Source organism: Cataglyphis hispanica, chromosome 5, assembly GCF_021464435.1.
Source record: "Cataglyphis hispanica isolate Lineage 1 chromosome 5, ULB_Chis1_1.0, whole genome shotgun sequence".
In the NCBI taxonomy this organism is placed as follows: domain Eukaryota; kingdom Metazoa; phylum Arthropoda; class Insecta; order Hymenoptera; family Formicidae; genus Cataglyphis; species Cataglyphis hispanica.
In genome coordinates, this window is record NC_065958.1 from 9,984,299 (window position 1) to 10,001,442 (window position 17,144).

Here is a 17,144-nt window from a genome sequence, read left to right on the forward strand (position 1 = left end):
AATAGAAAATATAAATATTGTACTTCAACCTTACAACAGAGTTGCATATAAGTAGAATTTTATTCAATAATTAACAATTAAAGAAACATCTTATTTGTTTCTTTCATTTGGATGAGCAATAAGAGTATCACACTACTCATAATGAATAAGGATAGCAATAGATCTTTTGCTATTTTTCAAAATTTGTCAATTTACCTAAGATGCTAACAGAGCGTCCAGCGCTTTTGTCACATTGGTGAATATTTCATCCACTGTTCCTTCTGCATTGATCTAAAAAGTAATTATTTTCATAAGTCGATAAAATATGCAATGTGCATGAGATAGAAATAAAGGAGAATTATATTAATTATCTAGACTCACTCTAACAACTTTATCTTTGTAATGTTCGACAATCTCATTGTTCTTCTCGTTAAATATCTTGATTCTCTTTTTAATCGTCTCTTCGTTATCGTCCGCTCTTTGGGATACGGCGGCACGTCCTAGAAGTCTTATTTTCATGGTCTCGTTCGATACATCGAAGAAAAGTATTAAGTCGACGGGGCAAACCTGCACATCAACATCAGTATTTTATGAAAAATAAAAAAATGGAAAATAAAAAAAAAAGAAAACTTTACATTTTTCTCAAAGAGAATGCCCTGCTCCTTTTCACGGGGATATCCGTCAATGAGAAATCCGGTCTTTGTGGTTCCTTCTTTACAAGCTTTGTCCATCTTTTCCTTTATAAGCTCCAGCACAATGTCCTAGTGAAACCACATCATCTTCACACTGAGAAAAACCGGGTTCGTTCGCGTAAGATACGCGAGATGTTTTTTTTATTCATTTACCTCTAACATGCACGAATAATTTCAATTAATCTTATTCTTTTGATAAATGAATGAAATTAATGTAAATATATAAATATAATATAATAAATATAATAAATATAATATAAATATAATAAATATAATTATAGTGAGTGATCCGAACGAGTCGAATGTGAAAATATTACGCGTGAGATGTTATACCGTTGGTACGAATAATCCCTTGGACATTAGATCCTGTAGCGATGCTCCTCTTTCGCTACCACTGGCTACTTCCGCTCGCAATAAATCACCGCTGCTCAGGTGAAGAAATCCGTACTTTTCAATCATACGGTCGCACTGCGTTCCCTTGCCGCATCCCGGCCCGCCGATAACCCAGATCGTTTTCATTTTTCCCGCGTAGTTTATTTCTCAACGTCACGTTCGCTAGATTGAAAATAGCACCGTTTAAACATTTACAAATTTGAGAACAGAAAGTTGAAAGTTCTCAATAATTCACAATTAAAAAAGTTTCAATCTTTCTCTCTTTTTTAAATCGCTTTTTTAATATATATACGTCAATTTTGAATAATGTACAAAACTTTTCAATTTGTAACAAATATTTAAGCGACTTCTTCATATATACATATTAATAATTTTTTTTTTTTTATAGGACAAGAGAACTCAAAGGATCTTGAAATATGCCAAATAATTTTGAAGATATTTGTATTTTTCGCGATGAAAAATTCATGATACTTCTTGTGGTTATAGGAAAAACCGGAAAAACTCGTGACGAATATACATTGCAAATAAATGAGAGAGCGAACAATACTGATATTAATCGAATCCAACATTGAAGAAATGAAAATGAAATTTTAAACGTATCGATTTCTCACGAAACGAGATGCGCTTGCGCCTTTGATGCGAGACCTCAATTATACTCCGCATCTCGTCACCTTGAACTTTTTCCAAGTATCTCGTGAAGCACCGACAACCTTGATTTATTAAATTTTAGACAGCAATTTTCATTTAAAAATTATTTCCATTGCCATTAAATTTAAATAGAAACATTTAAGGAAACAGATTAAATAAAAATTGGTCTCAAGCGACACTTGAAACCGTCCTGACATAAATATGATGATATCATCTGTCGGTTAAATGTAAATTGATTAAACCATTTTATCACTCTACTTGATTCTGGCGGAAAAAGAGATTAAGATTAATCGACGGAAGTCCTGAAACCTTAATAAATTCGTTCACGTGACGACTGACACTTCGTCGGGATGTAAAATTTAACGTAAAATAAAAATGTATGAATGCGCGGCAACGACAAAAGCACGAAAACGACTAAAATATATCCGATCCAATTTCCTCGTTCCCCGGATTATTTGAGGACAGAGAGTGGCGTATTATACAATATTAGATAGATATATAAATATAGCAATGTTTAAAAATAAATCTGTAGCAAACGCAAAGAATCCTCTCTAGGTTGTATCGTGTAATATGAGTACGCTTTATGTGTGTTTTACATAACTAAAATATATATGCGGGGGTGGACAGATCTTATCGTACATATAGTTTACATGAAAGAGTGCTCTAATGTAATCTCTAATCCTGAATAAAAATTGTATATTACTGGGATCACGATAGCACAAAAAATAGGAAAAAAGTTGATCGAGTTATCTTGAATAAAAAATTATAAATACAATTATCTCTTTTTGTAACTAAGAAAGGAATTGTTTAAATACCTTTTTTTCTTCTCCGAGCGCGAATCGTTATTCTACTGCAAGAAAATCAACGACGTACATCTTCAAACCGACAATCTAATCGCATACAAAAATCAACCACTTGTGGTCATCAAGTTGTTTTGACAGAAACTTGTGGTTATCCTTCGAAAGATAATTTACAAGTCTGTTCCTTATAGCATAGCAAAATTGGCTGCATTTGACTACACTAGTGGCTACATACAAAAAAAAGTCATAAACTATACATTATAATATAGATGGCAGATCTCTTCTACTCTCCAGCTTTAATCAATTTCTATGAATCGTATGTGTCAAACGATGCGATTGGTCATCGGTCGGCGGTAAAATAAACTGGCGAAAAATTTCACGAAATACAGTTTACAGAATATTACAGAATAGAGGATTCCACTATATATTTCTCTGTATCCAAATCCAAATCTTGAAAGCATCTACTCTCTGTTCCTGAATTTTGTCGGCGCGTTTCGTTGTACGAGGCGTTAATTAATCCGGAAATATCGAGAAATAATTCTCAAAGTCGCGCATAATATCCTACATCAAAAATATTAACATGGTAGGTTTCAATATAAAGGAACAAAAAAAAATTATATTCCAAATTATATTTATAAACATTTTTTTGACGCACGCTAACCCCATCCCGACAAAGCGGACTCCAAACTAATATTTTTCATCATTTTCATTGTCCTTCGTTAATTTATTTTCACCAAGTATATTACAATCTTGCGATGAGAAATCTTGCTTTGATAAACGTAATAAATGAATCGACATTATACTCACAGACGCGTTCCCGCAAATCGTTCCACTCTGTCAGTTATTCCACTCTTTGATCTGATCTTATAGCCTTATAAGGAATAAGGATAAGTAGTTATTCGCCGCTCCCTCGATTCGATTCTGCTTGTTAATTTAATTGACCTTAGCGACATAGATGTTTAACGATTCCGATTTTCATTTATTTATTATTCGGATATTTCGCGAGACTTCAGTTTGGTCTTGCGATTAAGTATTTCGATTTATAAAATATAAAAAGATACATAAAATACATAATAAGATACGTAAAAAGTATCGCAAACGTCAAAAAATGGGAAAATACGCGAGGGTACTTTTTTTACACGCGCGATTGTATTTAACTTTAAATATTTTAAGTATATTTCTATTAATATATAAAATTCTCTCTTTCGTTAATTTTACAGCAACCTCAAATAATTCTGTTGAAAGAGGGCACAGATGCGACCCAAGGGAAGCAACAAGTGATATCCAATATCAATGCGTGTCAGATTGTTGTGGATGCTGTTAGGACTACTTTGGGTCCTCGCGGCATGGATAAACTTATAGTTGATCAAAATGGAAAGAGCACAATTTCAAACGATGGCGCTACCATCTTAAAGTTGCTAGACATTATTCATCCAGCTGCAAAGACGCTAGTGGATATTGCAAAGTCTCAAGATGTAGAAGTAAGAATTATTCCAAATTTATTAATATTGTTCTTCCTCTGAAAGAGTTTGTCTATCTTTCTTAAACACTCGTCTAAGTAATAATATGATGAAATTAATATTATTACACATAAAACTTCAGAGGGATATTAAATTTAGAATCTATAGACTGACAATATCTTAAAGATATGTAATTGTCTCAACAGTATTCAAACATTACATTTTTGTTTGCAAAATAAAGTAAAGTAATAAGATAGAAAATCATTTTCAAATATTCTTGTGTCATTAGGTGGGAGATGGTACGACTAGCGTTGTTTTATTAGCAGGAGAGTTTTTGAAACAAATAAAACCATTTATAGAGGAGGGTGTACACCCGCGTATCATTATTAAGGCTCTTCGCCGTGCACTTCAGATAGCAGTAAACAAGATTAATGAATTAAGCGTAAAAATAGATAAAGGTGATATAAGTAAACAGATGGAGCTTCTGGAAGAATGTGCAGCTACATCTATGAGTTCGAAATTAATACATCAACAAAAAAAACATTTTAGTCAGTTAGTCGTCAAAGCTGTCATGATGCTAGATGATTTGCTTCCTCTTAATTTGATTGGTATTAAAAAGGTATACACATGTATATAATTATACAATTTAAAATTTTTACACAAGATTTCAATCTTTAATATAAAATAAATAATATAAAACTCAGGTATCTGGAGGCGCGCTAGAAGATTCTGAACTGATCCAAGGGGTGGCTTTTAAAAAGACATTCTCATATGCTGGATTTGAGATGCAACCGAAAAAATACGAGCAATGCAAGATTGCATTATTAAATATCGAATTGGAATTGAAGGCTGAACGGGATAACGCGGAAGTGCGCGTGGATAACGTGAGAGAATATCAGCGAATTGTCGACGCGGAATGGCAAATTCTTTATGATAAACTCGATCAGATTCACAAGAGCGGTGCAAAAGTCGTGCTGTCTATACTACCGATTGGTGATGTCGCGACACAATATTTCGCCGACAGAGATATGTTCTGCGCCGGTCGTGTGCCTGATGAAGATCTCAAGAGAACGATGAAAGCATGTGGCGGAGCCATTTTAACAACGGTGCATGACATCAAGGATGCTGATCTTGGAACATGCCATGTTTTTGAGGAGAAGCAGATTGGTGGCGAAAGGTAATTTCTACATAATAAGATGTAATTAAATTAATTGCGTGCATAAGTAAAAGAATTTCATTTCCAAAATTATTATGATTATAAATATTAAGTGTCACAATTTACAATTGAATTGTGTATCATTAGGTTCAACATCTTTTACGAATGTTCCCGAGCGAAAACATGTACATTCATACTGCGTGGAGGTGCGGATCAATTCTTGGAAGAAACGGAGAGATCTCTCCACGACGCGATCATGGTTGTTAGACGTATGGTGAAAAACGATGCGGTAGTAGCAGGAGGTGGTGCCATCGAGATTGAACTTTCAAAGACTCTGCGCGATTATTCTCGTACAATCGCTGGAAAAGAGCAGCTCTTAATAGGAGCGATAGCGAGAGCCCTTGAAATTATTCCGAGGTTAGTACATTCGACACAAATATATGCAATATTTATAAGTTTGAGTTAACTGTGCGAATTATAAATGAATATATCAATTATGTAGGCAACTCTGCGATAATGCTGGATTCGATGCGACAAATATCTTGAATAAATTACGACAGAAGCATCATAAAGGCTTGCAATGGTATGGCGTCGATATCAATACGGAGGATATCGCGGATAACATGCAGTGTTGCGTTTGGGAACCTGCGGTAGTGAAAATCAATGCGTTGACCGCAGCCACGGAAGCTGCATGTCTTATTCTGTCCGTCGACGAAACTATCAAAAATCCTAAGAGCAGTCAGGACGCCCCACCAGCGGGACGTGGCATGGGTAGACCGATGTAATCAGTCTGTTCATCATTTGACTTCAAGAAAATGAAATAAAATACTATGAGATAAGAACACAGCTTACCAATGTGAGCTTTATATTGCATCTTACAGCCTTGTCTCTCACTTTTGTATATTGCTGCTATTTATAATGAATTGCAATAACATGATTTCTCCTGTTTAAAATAAAAGCTTGTATTGTTTCTTAAAATATGTAAAGGTATATATATGTATATTTATGAGAGAGAGAAGAATTATGTGATATAATATCTTCATCCCTTGTTAACACTTTCTATTTATTAATATTAATTCTTGTCGATTCTTAATATTTCAATACTATTTTATACATATATGAATTGAAGTCTCCAGAACATTTATGCAGTTGACAAATTATAGCTGTACAATTACATTGATGTTGAATCCGATTTACCAATGAATTGATCCCTTTTTATAGCAATTTCAAGTACCAAAATTACCGATCGAGTCGATTGAACGTTGCGTGATGTTCCGTTTGGTGGCCTCCATCTGGTTCTCTGTCTTATTTCTTGTTTCATGATTAGTGGGGTCAGGTTGTCAGTTTTACACCGGCGATCAGGTGGACTGTAGTAGTGACAATTGAATGTGATTAGTGCAATCGCGGGTGTAAACACCCCTCTCTCTCTTTCTCTCCTACGCGCGTCCGTTCGCCATGCGAGACATGCCGCTTCAAGGATTGCGATAATATGGCAACGTTCGACGAGTCTGATCAGATCACACCGCATTTAACATATGCTGCCGATAAGCTCGAATGGATCCCGTTGTCTCTGACACTGGTGGAATATCCGCAAGGTCGCATTTCTTTGTACATATTTTCGCGAGTTGTATAAAAATTCCGCTTGTCGGAAAACGGAGCTTTCTATCTGGCTTGAAAAAAATCACTGGATCTCTGATCTATATGCTAATGATGGTTAATACATACGCACATTGCCTTTGCGCCGCATTTGTTTTGCCGCTTCACGCAACATATATATATACACACACACACCATATATCTGCTGCTCTGGATGATAGAGTTATGATCAAGCGGTTGCTAATAATAATCACGCTCAAATCAAATTTATATCAAGATTTGTTGAAGGAATACTTTTTCTTCTTTTTAATTCTATTTTTATTTTAATTCTGATACAATTTATTTTTGTATTTTCTTTAAAAAGAATACAGAGAATAAATTTTTTGTTACATTACAATATAATAATGTAAACATTTAAATTTTCAGGGGATCTTTTCGGAAAGCTATTAGCTGTGTTAAGTCTATTGCCCTTTGCCATTATAACTGGTTTTATCACATTAATACTTTTTAGGAGAGATTTACATACTGTAAGCAATTATAATAGTTTTATATAAATTATCTCTTTATATAATATCTGTAAATGCAGTTTATGATTTACAAATATATAATTTATTTTTTGGTTACAGATTGTATTTTTTATTGGAATTATTATCAATGATTGTATAAATTCTGTATTGAAATATACAATTTGTGAAGCAAGGCCGATGAAGAGAGATAGCTTGTATGTCGAATATGGTATGCCATCTACGCATGCACAACTTATGTGGTTTTTTACTGCATACACAACACTTTTTATATATTTTAGGTAAACAAATTAGATATACATTTTATTATTTTTACAATTAGATGTTTATCTCTTATTTATTCTATTAATAATTCTTGGAATCTTGTTGCACATTTCAGATTAAATTACAACTGTACGATAGTTGAGAAGTTTTGTCGGACAATAGTAGCAGTAGGATGCATTATCACAGCCGTACTGATAACTTACAGTAGAGTATATCTACTATATCATTCAATTACTCAAGTATTCTTTGGTACGTTACTTGGACTTGCATTGGGAATAGCATGGTTTATAATTGTGCATACGGTTTTAACGCCATTCTTTCCTATAGTGGTTTCGTGGTTAGTAATGATTGAATAGTATAACAATAGCAGTAATATCATTCATACAATATAATTTCATTTTTTTGCAGGCGAATATCAGAATACCTGCTGTTGCGCGACACGACCCTAATTCCTAACGTCTTGTGGTTCGAATACACGAGTATTCGCACGGAAGCTCGGGCGCGGGCTCGAAAGCTATCGGCAATCGGCAGATCACACTGATAATGGCTGCTCAATGGGCTGATAATGGATAATAAATGCCTTGATAAAAAACAATTAAAAAATATTAAACATTCCTTTGATTGACAAAGCTTGAAAAGTAACTTGACAATGTGTCTGAAATATTTGAATCAATACTCGATTTTGTTATCAGAAAAAATGAAATGTTCGACATCATTATCTAACATTGTTATTATATTACAATAATTGCTAATATTAATATAATATTAAGCATTTTTATTGAAAGAAACAGTCGTGTGATACAAGTTTACACGATTCGCGATTGTTGCACAAGATGTATAAAAAGGAAACAAGTTATTTAGTGTGCATAGCTATATTAAAAGACAATTGTGCATATGTCACCAAGATTATCTTGGTTCATAGTTGGTCAAATGCTTGTTCCAATTTTAAGCATGAGTATACTGAACGAGTTACATTTTCTTTATGTTTTGCTATCAAATATCCAACAGTACATTTTGTACAGATTCCTAAAGGGATATATATCCCGCATTATTCTTCTTCATGTGATCCAAATACTTAATTAAGTTAGATCGAAATATTAACAAAGAATTTATGCATCTACAGTTAATTCAATTAAATCAAGATTAGAAATTGAAAACAAGGAACGATTAGTTGCTTGCCTAACAGTGAGTAGCTGCAAAGAAAAAACAACATATTGTTTCTGAACAATATGTCTAGTTTACTTGACGATTACACCAGAGAATTATTTATTGCAAAGCTTTATTGGCAGATTCTGAACTTTTCTACTAATGTTTTATTGAAACTTCTTCCAGAGTGTCACGCCAAAATCTCATTTCCAAATGTTCAGTACACGTTAATATACATTGTATATACATTGAGATATTTATTTTTCAAAAAACAAGTGAGATTAAGACATATGATAATGCATTTAGTTACAAGCAACCATTCAAGTGAAATGCAACAAAGAACGTTATGAAAAGTACTGAATATAAATAAAATTAAATAAAATTATTAATAAAAATCAATAAAATTGTAATGCATACAATGTATTTTACACATTGTATGTATCCTAAGTGTGTTGGTGCAAATTCCTTCTTGTTTATCGTTGATTTATTATCATGTTATTGCCTGAAAATTAAATAGTATATCAATCTGAATGTGTTATAACAGTCATTTTTTATTATTTCAGAATTAAAAGCAATCGTTTAAAAAGTTTCGATTTACAATAAATATATTTTTCTAGAGCTACTTAAGCTGCTCAATAAAAATTTGTATAGAAAACTTTTTTCTATTTTTTGAATTGATGTAGAAAATAAGAAAAGCCTTTGTTTAAAGATTGTCTTATCAACAAGCATCAGTAATATAGTGAAAAGAAGTTATTTAAAGATCCAATGCGTGCTATACGCATGCGACAATATGTCGCCACTCTGCGGAGACACGCGGTATTAATGATCGATAGAAAATAAAGTATATATGTGTATACACGCACACATAAAGGACAGAGTGAAAAAGAAGGGTTGGGTGTACATTAGGAATAATTCTCGAGTGCGTGAGATTTAATCGCGAAAATGGATTTTAACGTGAAGAAATTGGTAAAGGATGCAGGAGCTGCTCTCAGCAGAGTTGTACAGGTGGGAAAAGCAATTTTCTTCTTCTCCAACAAATCTAAATTCGTTTACTCGAAAGACAGAATGCAGAGGCAACGTATCATGTTTGAATCTAATGTCTGTCACAGTGAGAATGACATTCAATGTTCCGAGAGTCGAACATGTTACATGTCATTAGACAAACTTTTTGGTTTCTCTCACCGTTTATTATTATCGTCGAATTTTATTCATCAGCGTAATTGTAAAATTCTAAATTTGCCTGCGCACCAATGTTATCCCTAATGATTAACCTAAATATCTAATCTAATTTCAACGAGTAACGTTATTGATTAATACAGATGTCTAATGTTGCCCTATAATCGTTTTATTTTCGCATGACTATAAATCCTTCATTCATTGGGACACATTAGATTGGAATATTAGAACAAGAAAAATTTAATATAAATTACTACGTTTATTCCTGTTTCTTAGTTAACAGAGGAAACACTGGGTACTTCGGAAAAGACAGAATTGGATGCACATTTGGAACATCTAGCCGAGAGAGCAAATGCCACCAAGACATGGACAGAAAAGATACTACGAAACATGGAAGCTGTGCTTACTCCAAATCCTGGTAGCGAATATTTTTTAACTTGAATTAATATACATTATAATTGTATATATAAACTATTATAATATATTCAATTTTTATAAAAAAAATATAAAAAATTTTTATAAAAATTTTTGTACAAACTTGTGACATTATTAACTTGATTGTTGACATATTGTAGGCAACAGGATCGAAGATTTTTTTTTTGAAAAAATTGATAAGAAAAGACCTAATCGGCTGAGCAATTTGGAATATGTAGGCGCTGATATGATAGAAGCTGGGAATGATTTTGGTCCAGGAATAGCTTATGGTATTATTAGTACAAAAAAAATTCTTTAAAGAATTATATTACGTAAAAACTTCATATATAAAAATATTAATTTAATCATATTTTAGGTAGCGCATTAATCAAAGTTGGTCAGTGTCAGCAGAAATTGGGACAGATTGAAAGAGATTTTATAGGAACTGCTGCCAATTGTTACATACAACCTCTGAGAAAATTCTTAGATGGAGAGATGAAGACTGTTAGCAAAGAGATGGCAATATTAGAAACTAAGAGGTAATAACATTATTTTGCTTATCCCTTTGTTTACTAAAAATATTTTTATACTATATATAATATTAAATGACTGTTATAGGCTGGATCTGGATGCATGTAAAAGTCGCGTAAGGAAAGCAAGGAGTATGCTTGGTCAACAGAGTGTAAGTATCGATAATCATTCATTTTATTTAAAAATGCGTTCTATATGTTTACAATAGTGTTTTGTCCTTTATACTGCTGCAATTGATAGGAGTCTGGTGTATCACCCGAAGTGTTGCTTGATCAGGTATTAATGCAACCGAATTTTGATTGCTTTTTTGATTCGGAGATCCATTTCAATATAGTTGCAATAAAGAAGATTTTTATAGTTATTATCTGTATACGCATATATTATGTTTTACAAATGTTTTTCAAGTAATTTTTGTAATATTTGCATGCAGCATCGATTATTTTTTATATAATACATATAAATCTAAATTGTAGAATAGAATATTAAATATTTTTATGTATTTTCTACGCAAACATAACATATATATGAACAAAAGAAGAAATTAATAATGATTATTAAATTGCAAAACAAATTATTTCTTTTTGCAAAATACGCTTTACAGCTACAATCTATATTTAGTTTTTGATTTGTCTATACTAGATAATGAATATCGAAATACGCAGAAGAATAGAGGAAATAAGACATATATATATTGCTTATTCAGGCAGAGAGGGAGCTGAGGGTAGCGCAGTCGGAGTTTGATCGGCAAGCAGAGATCGTGAAACTGTTATTGGAGGGTGTCTCGAGTTCGCAAGCTGGACATCTGCGATGTTTGCACGAGTTCGTGGAGGCACAAGCCCGTCATTACGCCCAATGTCACGCCGTCATGCAGGATCTGCAACGCGAGCTTGCCGGGTAAAATGTTTTATCGTACGCTTTGTTTCCTTTTGTTTTTCAAAACGTGCTCTCTTATCTATTCCACATATCATTGTCCTCGCACAGTATGTGTCATTGTGACATTTCTTGTACAGCTATCCTACTTTATGGTGATCTGAGTGAGTAATGTTTGACAAACCTGAATGACTAATAACTGTTTTTAGATTCGAGCTTGCGAGCTCCGCTTCTCCTTAGAGTAATCGCAGGCATAGATTTGGACCAACAATATTGAATTAAGTTTTTCACAATAATATAAAAAAAACTTTTACTGTATAGAAAGATGCAAAAAGAAAGATGCGGTTTGCCGAACATTACCTTTGCAGCCGGTTTCAATACGATGTCAGTTAACTTTAATCTTCAAATTATAGACAACAAAATTAAAGATGGCTTACTTTCATGAAACCGGCGATTAATCAAGTTATTATACCAGATCTTATGCCGATACAGTTTAATCGCTTATCAGCCTATCCCTGTGAGCTTTATAACAAATAGTATAATAGATTCTCTTATTTTCGTTATATCTAATTATGTTCCTCATTGCTGGCCTTCACATCTTATGTTCGAATGTTCTTTTTCTTTCGCTTTTCTCTCACTCTCCGTCTTTGCTTGCACAATTGGAATTACAGGGCGCGTCAACCAAGCCCTTTGCTGAGAGTCAACAGTGAGGAAGTGATCGAGCTAACTCCCTCGCCCACTCTCCCTGTAAATTCATCTGTCTGCCCTCAAAATTCATCTATAACCACCGGATCTACCGCTTATGTTACCGCCACGTTCGACACTGATAATACTAAAGTTTAACTTATCCCATCGAGGAATCGTTCACGGATTGTTATGAATTTTGAATCTATATATATTTAATTAGCAGATCTATTACATTAGTTGTTATACAATTTTCCCTTCTTCTAGTAGCGATGTTTATCGAAATTAATCTACATATGCGCGCTGTTAAATTTAAACACGAGCTTAATTCGCTTAATCGTTGCAAACTTGTTATCGAATAGACACTATAATTTTGTATAATTGTATATGCAATAATTGTACATATATTAGAAAATATTTCTCTTGTTAAATTTCCTTATCAATGATGTATGGAGATCTACGATCTTATCTCTTCTTCCATCTGTAATATCATTCTTCGAAAGCAATTACTTTTTACATTTCGCTGTAACTCGATCGAGAATGGTCATAATGGTATCAAGGAAAAACTAATCCTCGGTGCTATAACAATGCCATGTAACTAAACAGTGACAATTGTAGATAGATATATATATCACGCTTTTTTTGTTGGTACAAGATATAACAATGTTCGTTCTGACTGTTATATTAAAAGAGAGAGATTAAATTTTTATTTATTTCATATTTGACATTGAAAATATATCATAACAGTAATGCATGTAATCCTGGTAGAATTACGTGAAAATACACATGCTCGCAAGAACAGATTAATTTGTTGAGTAAGAAACATAATACAAAATTCAATCTCCTTAAACTGCATGTATATTGATTTAATCCAGCACAATCAAACACTTATAATTATTTTGTTTGCTGTTAAATAACAATTATGTAGAACTTGATGATGTGAGTGTGCCTTTCTCTAAAAACATCAATTTGTGTTTGGTTGTAAAATATAAACATATTTAATGTGTACTCAGTTATAGATATAACGTACCTCTCATAGTTCGATGTAAGCCATCTTTTGTAAATATGTGTCATAAAAAAATACATATCACTCGCTTTGATCAAAATGAAGTAAAAGCTCGATTAAAGTGATATGTTTGCGATATATGGTAGTGTATGATTCCCATCAAAAATCTTATATTCGAATTCCCCCATACATGAGTTTATTAAAGATAAATGCACACCATATTCATTTATCATTTATCCTACCCAGCCTATCTGGGGGTCCCTATTATACCACCCCACCAGCCACTACCAATGCACTATCCGAGAATGATCAGGACAGAGCGAGAGTATTGTGCAATTACGACGCGAGGGATCCTAGCGAGCTGAGCGTTATGCAGGACGAGGTAACGAAATTTGTGATTTAGACATGGCATGTGTTTGGCGATACAATCGAAAGGCATGAATTTCTATTTGAATTATAAGTTATAATATTGTAAGATTATTTAGTATTACATAATGGTCTTTTTTATCGAGTTCTGTATAAATCAATATTTTAGAGAACTTTTTCTTTTTGTATCTCTCTTTCTTTAGACTTTTGTATAAAATTTAGTTTTAAGCTTAATCTTTCGGGTTTATCGTCAATTTTCATTTGAAAAAGATTTAGATCGAGAAATTTGACCCGAAAGAATTAAGATGTCTGAAATGTTACATTTCTTGGTACACATTAGATTTAAGTACTTGTTTACTTTACAAGTTTTAAAAATCGAGATGTGCTCATATTTATATAAATCTTCAACAGCTCTCTGTTATACTAACAATTAATATTATATTGGAACATTTATTCTCAGCAGCTATAATGTAATATATTATTAATTTACAAAATATTATACATATTCTGGATATAGATGTTTCTTGAAAACAATTCTAAAAAACTCTTATTAAAAAAAAATTTATTATTTATATTATTTATATTATATTTTACACATGTCAGAGAGAAAAAAACGAGTAACGAGAAATTTTAAAGATTATGATACTCGTGCAAATTAGTTTGAATGTAAAAGCAATTAGAAGGAACAATTTTATAAATGAACACATGCTATGTAATGTAGAAAGTAAGGATAGTAATATTCATTATAATTGCATTATTATGAATATTACTTCAATAAATATATGCGAGTTTAAAAAAAATGTTTATCTTATATACAAATTGTAAAATATGATCCGAAATATTAATTACTTGATTAAAAAAGTTTATTTATCTCTATAAGGTGATCAATTATATTTACACTCTACTTATATGTATATGAATTGTACTATTTATGCATGATAAAATGTGTTGTATATCTTAATTTTTAATTTGTTTGGATTTATGTGCGCATCAGTTTTCTTATTCGTTTTTTTAATTAATGTATTATTAGCATTTATATATTACTCTTTTCCCGCATCTACAGATTTGTAAGATAACAATATGAAACATGTTCAGTTCAGATAGTTAAAATGAACAAATTATTGTATATTTATTCCAATTATGCATGTATATCAATAAATGTTTACTGTGTTAACGAGTATTTTATTTGTTGACTATACATATAAACTATTCATCGAGATTATTGTATCTTGTGTATATTTTTTGATGCTCTCTAGTTGTTTGTGTATATTATAATCGATATAGCTACATATTGTTATAAGATGTCGATTTTAATAGATGTTAAATATATCTTATAAAGATATATGTATATGTATATATATATATATTTTAGGTAATCGGTATTTATGAAATTCCCGATGACGAAGATTACTTCATGGGAATTAGAGGGAATCAACGAGGAAAGGTGCCCAAAGTATATTTGGAGAAGCTAATTATACATCATTGAGAAACTTTGAAGATATTCTATCATCTATTGTCAATTGCATTTTTAGAACATATTACTCTTTCGCATTTTCAGCTTGAAATTAGAATAGTTTATTTGACTTGAAAAGCGATTCGTTATCAGGACCAAGAGAGATTAATATTTCGATGTAAATAAATTAATGTTTCAAAATTATATATATAACTCAATATATACGATTAATGTTGATTCCAGAATCCAACATCGCACTGTTACTTCGCGATTGCTTTTTTGTTCAATATTAATGAATAATCGAATGAAGCACTCATTGTTTAAAAATTTATTCTTAATATGTATAATATACAGAAAAATTATTTCTTTTTCGAAACACCGACTGTGCGTCCACGACGACCAGTCGTTTTGGTATGTTGACCACGTACTCGGAGACCCCAGTAATGACGTAGACCTCTATGAGCACGAATTTTCTTCATTCTCTCCAGGTCCTCGCGCAGTTTTGAGTCCAAGTTGGCGCTCGTGAGCTGTGATATAACACACACACACACACACACAAATAAAATTTAAAAATATCTCTTTATTAGCAATTGCATTTTATCTGTAAATAACTAGATCTCTCTGTTGCACTTGTACCTGTTACTTAGAATAATAAGAGATATTACAAAGCAATTCAAATGTACAACAATGCAGTTACTATTGCACAAGCTACCATCTGAATGTACAATAAATGTTTGTACAATCAGTCGTGAATTTGTGCGATGATTTGTAAGATACAATATAAAGAAAAATAAATGATTATTGGAAAAGATATGTATACATTATCTTTATACATTTTTTTATCTTTACGTTTGGATTCCACAGAGAGACATAGTCATTTAAATTTAATTATGTATAAAAAAGTATGCATTTTTAATATATGATTTTATAGTTTTTGCTGATGAAGTATTTGTAATTCAATAAAAATTGAGATTTTTTTCCAAAATAAATGTATTCATACCTGCGAATACTTTCCATCGACAATATCTTTCTGTCTGTTGAGGAACCAGTCTGGAATCTTATACTGCCTAGGATTAGCCATAATAGTGACAATTTTCTCTACCTAAAAGCATTTTTTAACATCTTAACATATATATCTTGCAATATCAAAATAAATATTTTTTTTATATTATAGTAAAATAAATCGACTTACTTCTTCCTCTGAGCATTCTCCAGCACGTTTGTCCAAGTCGATGTCAGCCTTCTTTAGAACAATATTAGCGTAACGTCTACCGACACCTTTGATAGCGGTCATAGCGAACATGACTTTTCTATTACCGTCAATGTTCGTGCCCATGACACGAAGAATATGTTGAAACTTCTCAGGAATTACGAGCGACTAAAATAATTAGAATGTATTAGTCATTGAAATGTTGTGTGTACATGCTCGAAGTTAATCTCAAAACATGTGATGCAAAATAATTGGCGAGCCATTTGATAAATTTTATTTTATTTTAATGCAAAATTGTCTTGGAAAATTGTTGCAAGTCTGACTTTTGAAAAAGTGTCGCGGAAAATATATTCGGAAAAGTGAAATTGCAAAATTCGTCCATAAAGGTTAAGTGATACAACTGTACGCGCCTAATTTTAGTGTAATGTAAAAATATTCTCAAAAAAAAATCCAGCAGTGATAGATGTATCGTTTCATTCAAACACTTGGCACGCATCGTGCAGGATTTCGCTAAAAAAACGGGATTTCGAACAGATTTTACACAAAACTCACCATCCTGCCGTTTCACTCGCTGCCACTTTTTCTCGAAAGACAAGAAGAAAGATCGAGGCACACGGCGTGGAAACCGGAAGAAAGATGAAGTTTTAGTCTCATCGAGTCTCAAAGATGGCGCAAATGTACACTGCTTTACCAACATAACATCACTTCAAAATTTAATTATCTGATATTGGTAAGGCAACGCATATTTCGTTGACTTAAATGAAGATGTCGCAATT

General features: G+C 32.3%; 5 protein-coding genes across 12 annotated transcripts; 3 read left to right on the forward strand and 2 right to left on the reverse strand.

Annotated features, from left to right (window-relative positions):
- Positions 1-41: 41 nt before the first annotated feature.
- Positions 42-3,408, reverse strand: LOC126849448 (adenylate kinase isoenzyme 1). 4 transcript variants are annotated; one of them, XM_050591277.1, is made up of 5 exons: positions 3,320-3,408; positions 1,005-1,226; positions 615-740; positions 361-546; positions 42-270 (listed from the first exon to the last, which is right to left on the reverse strand). In XM_050591277.1, exons 2-5 carry the CDS (start codon positions 1,188-1,190, stop codon positions 196-198), a joined length of 573 nt encoding a protein of 190 aa, XP_050447234.1. In that variant the 5' UTR covers positions 1,191-1,226; positions 3,320-3,408; the 3' UTR covers positions 42-195. The 4 variants fall into 4 exon arrangements, with proteins under 4 accessions (XP_050447234.1, XP_050447232.1, XP_050447231.1 ...); XM_050591275.1 differs by lacking the exon at positions 3,320-3,408 and adding an exon at positions 2,528-2,734; XM_050591274.1 differs by lacking the exon at positions 3,320-3,408 and adding an exon at positions 2,022-2,187.
- On the forward strand, positions 2,958-6,086 carry LOC126849436 (T-complex protein 1 subunit eta). The gene is made up of 6 exons (XM_050591249.1): positions 2,958-3,095; positions 3,733-3,993; positions 4,262-4,591; positions 4,677-5,149; positions 5,276-5,545; positions 5,631-6,086. Exons 1-6 carry the CDS (start codon positions 3,093-3,095, stop codon positions 5,911-5,913), a joined length of 1,620 nt encoding a protein of 539 aa, XP_050447206.1. The 5' UTR covers positions 2,958-3,092; the 3' UTR covers positions 5,914-6,086.
- Positions 6,087-6,429: 343 nt separating this feature from the next.
- On the forward strand, positions 6,430-9,189 carry LOC126849447 (dolichyldiphosphatase 1-like). Its single transcript, XM_050591272.1, has 5 exons — positions 6,430-6,723; positions 7,151-7,251; positions 7,351-7,529; positions 7,628-7,849; positions 7,921-9,189. Exons 1-5 carry the CDS (start codon positions 6,618-6,620, stop codon positions 8,051-8,053), a joined length of 741 nt encoding a protein of 246 aa, XP_050447229.1. The 5' UTR covers positions 6,430-6,617; the 3' UTR covers positions 8,054-9,189.
- A 308-nt stretch (positions 9,190-9,497) lies between these two features.
- On the forward strand, positions 9,498-15,366 carry LOC126849441 (endophilin-B1). 5 transcript variants are annotated; one of them, XM_050591263.1, is made up of 9 exons: positions 9,587-9,663; positions 10,111-10,252; positions 10,410-10,538; positions 10,625-10,787; positions 10,867-10,930; positions 11,020-11,055; positions 11,483-11,673; positions 13,586-13,721; positions 15,078-15,366. In XM_050591263.1, the coding sequence occupies exons 1-9, from the start codon at positions 9,601-9,603 to the stop codon at positions 15,189-15,191; spliced, it is 1,038 nt and encodes a 345-aa protein (XP_050447220.1). In that variant the 5' UTR covers positions 9,587-9,600; the 3' UTR covers positions 15,192-15,366. The 5 variants fall into 5 exon arrangements, with proteins under 5 accessions (XP_050447216.1, XP_050447219.1, XP_050447217.1 ...); XM_050591259.1 differs by lacking the exon at positions 11,020-11,055 and having other exon boundaries at positions 9,498-9,663; positions 15,078-15,342; XM_050591262.1 differs by lacking the exon at positions 13,586-13,721 and having other exon boundaries at positions 9,498-9,663; positions 15,078-15,213.
- Positions 15,367-15,471: 105 nt separating this feature from the next.
- LOC126849451 (40S ribosomal protein S18) lies at positions 15,472-17,034 on the reverse strand. The gene is made up of 4 exons (XM_050591280.1): positions 16,921-17,034; positions 16,351-16,536; positions 16,159-16,260; positions 15,472-15,685 (listed from the first exon to the last, which is right to left on the reverse strand). The coding sequence occupies exons 1-4, from the start codon at positions 16,921-16,923 to the stop codon at positions 15,518-15,520; spliced, it is 459 nt and encodes a 152-aa protein (XP_050447237.1). The 5' UTR covers positions 16,924-17,034; the 3' UTR covers positions 15,472-15,517.
- Positions 17,035-17,144: the final 110 nt, after the last annotated feature.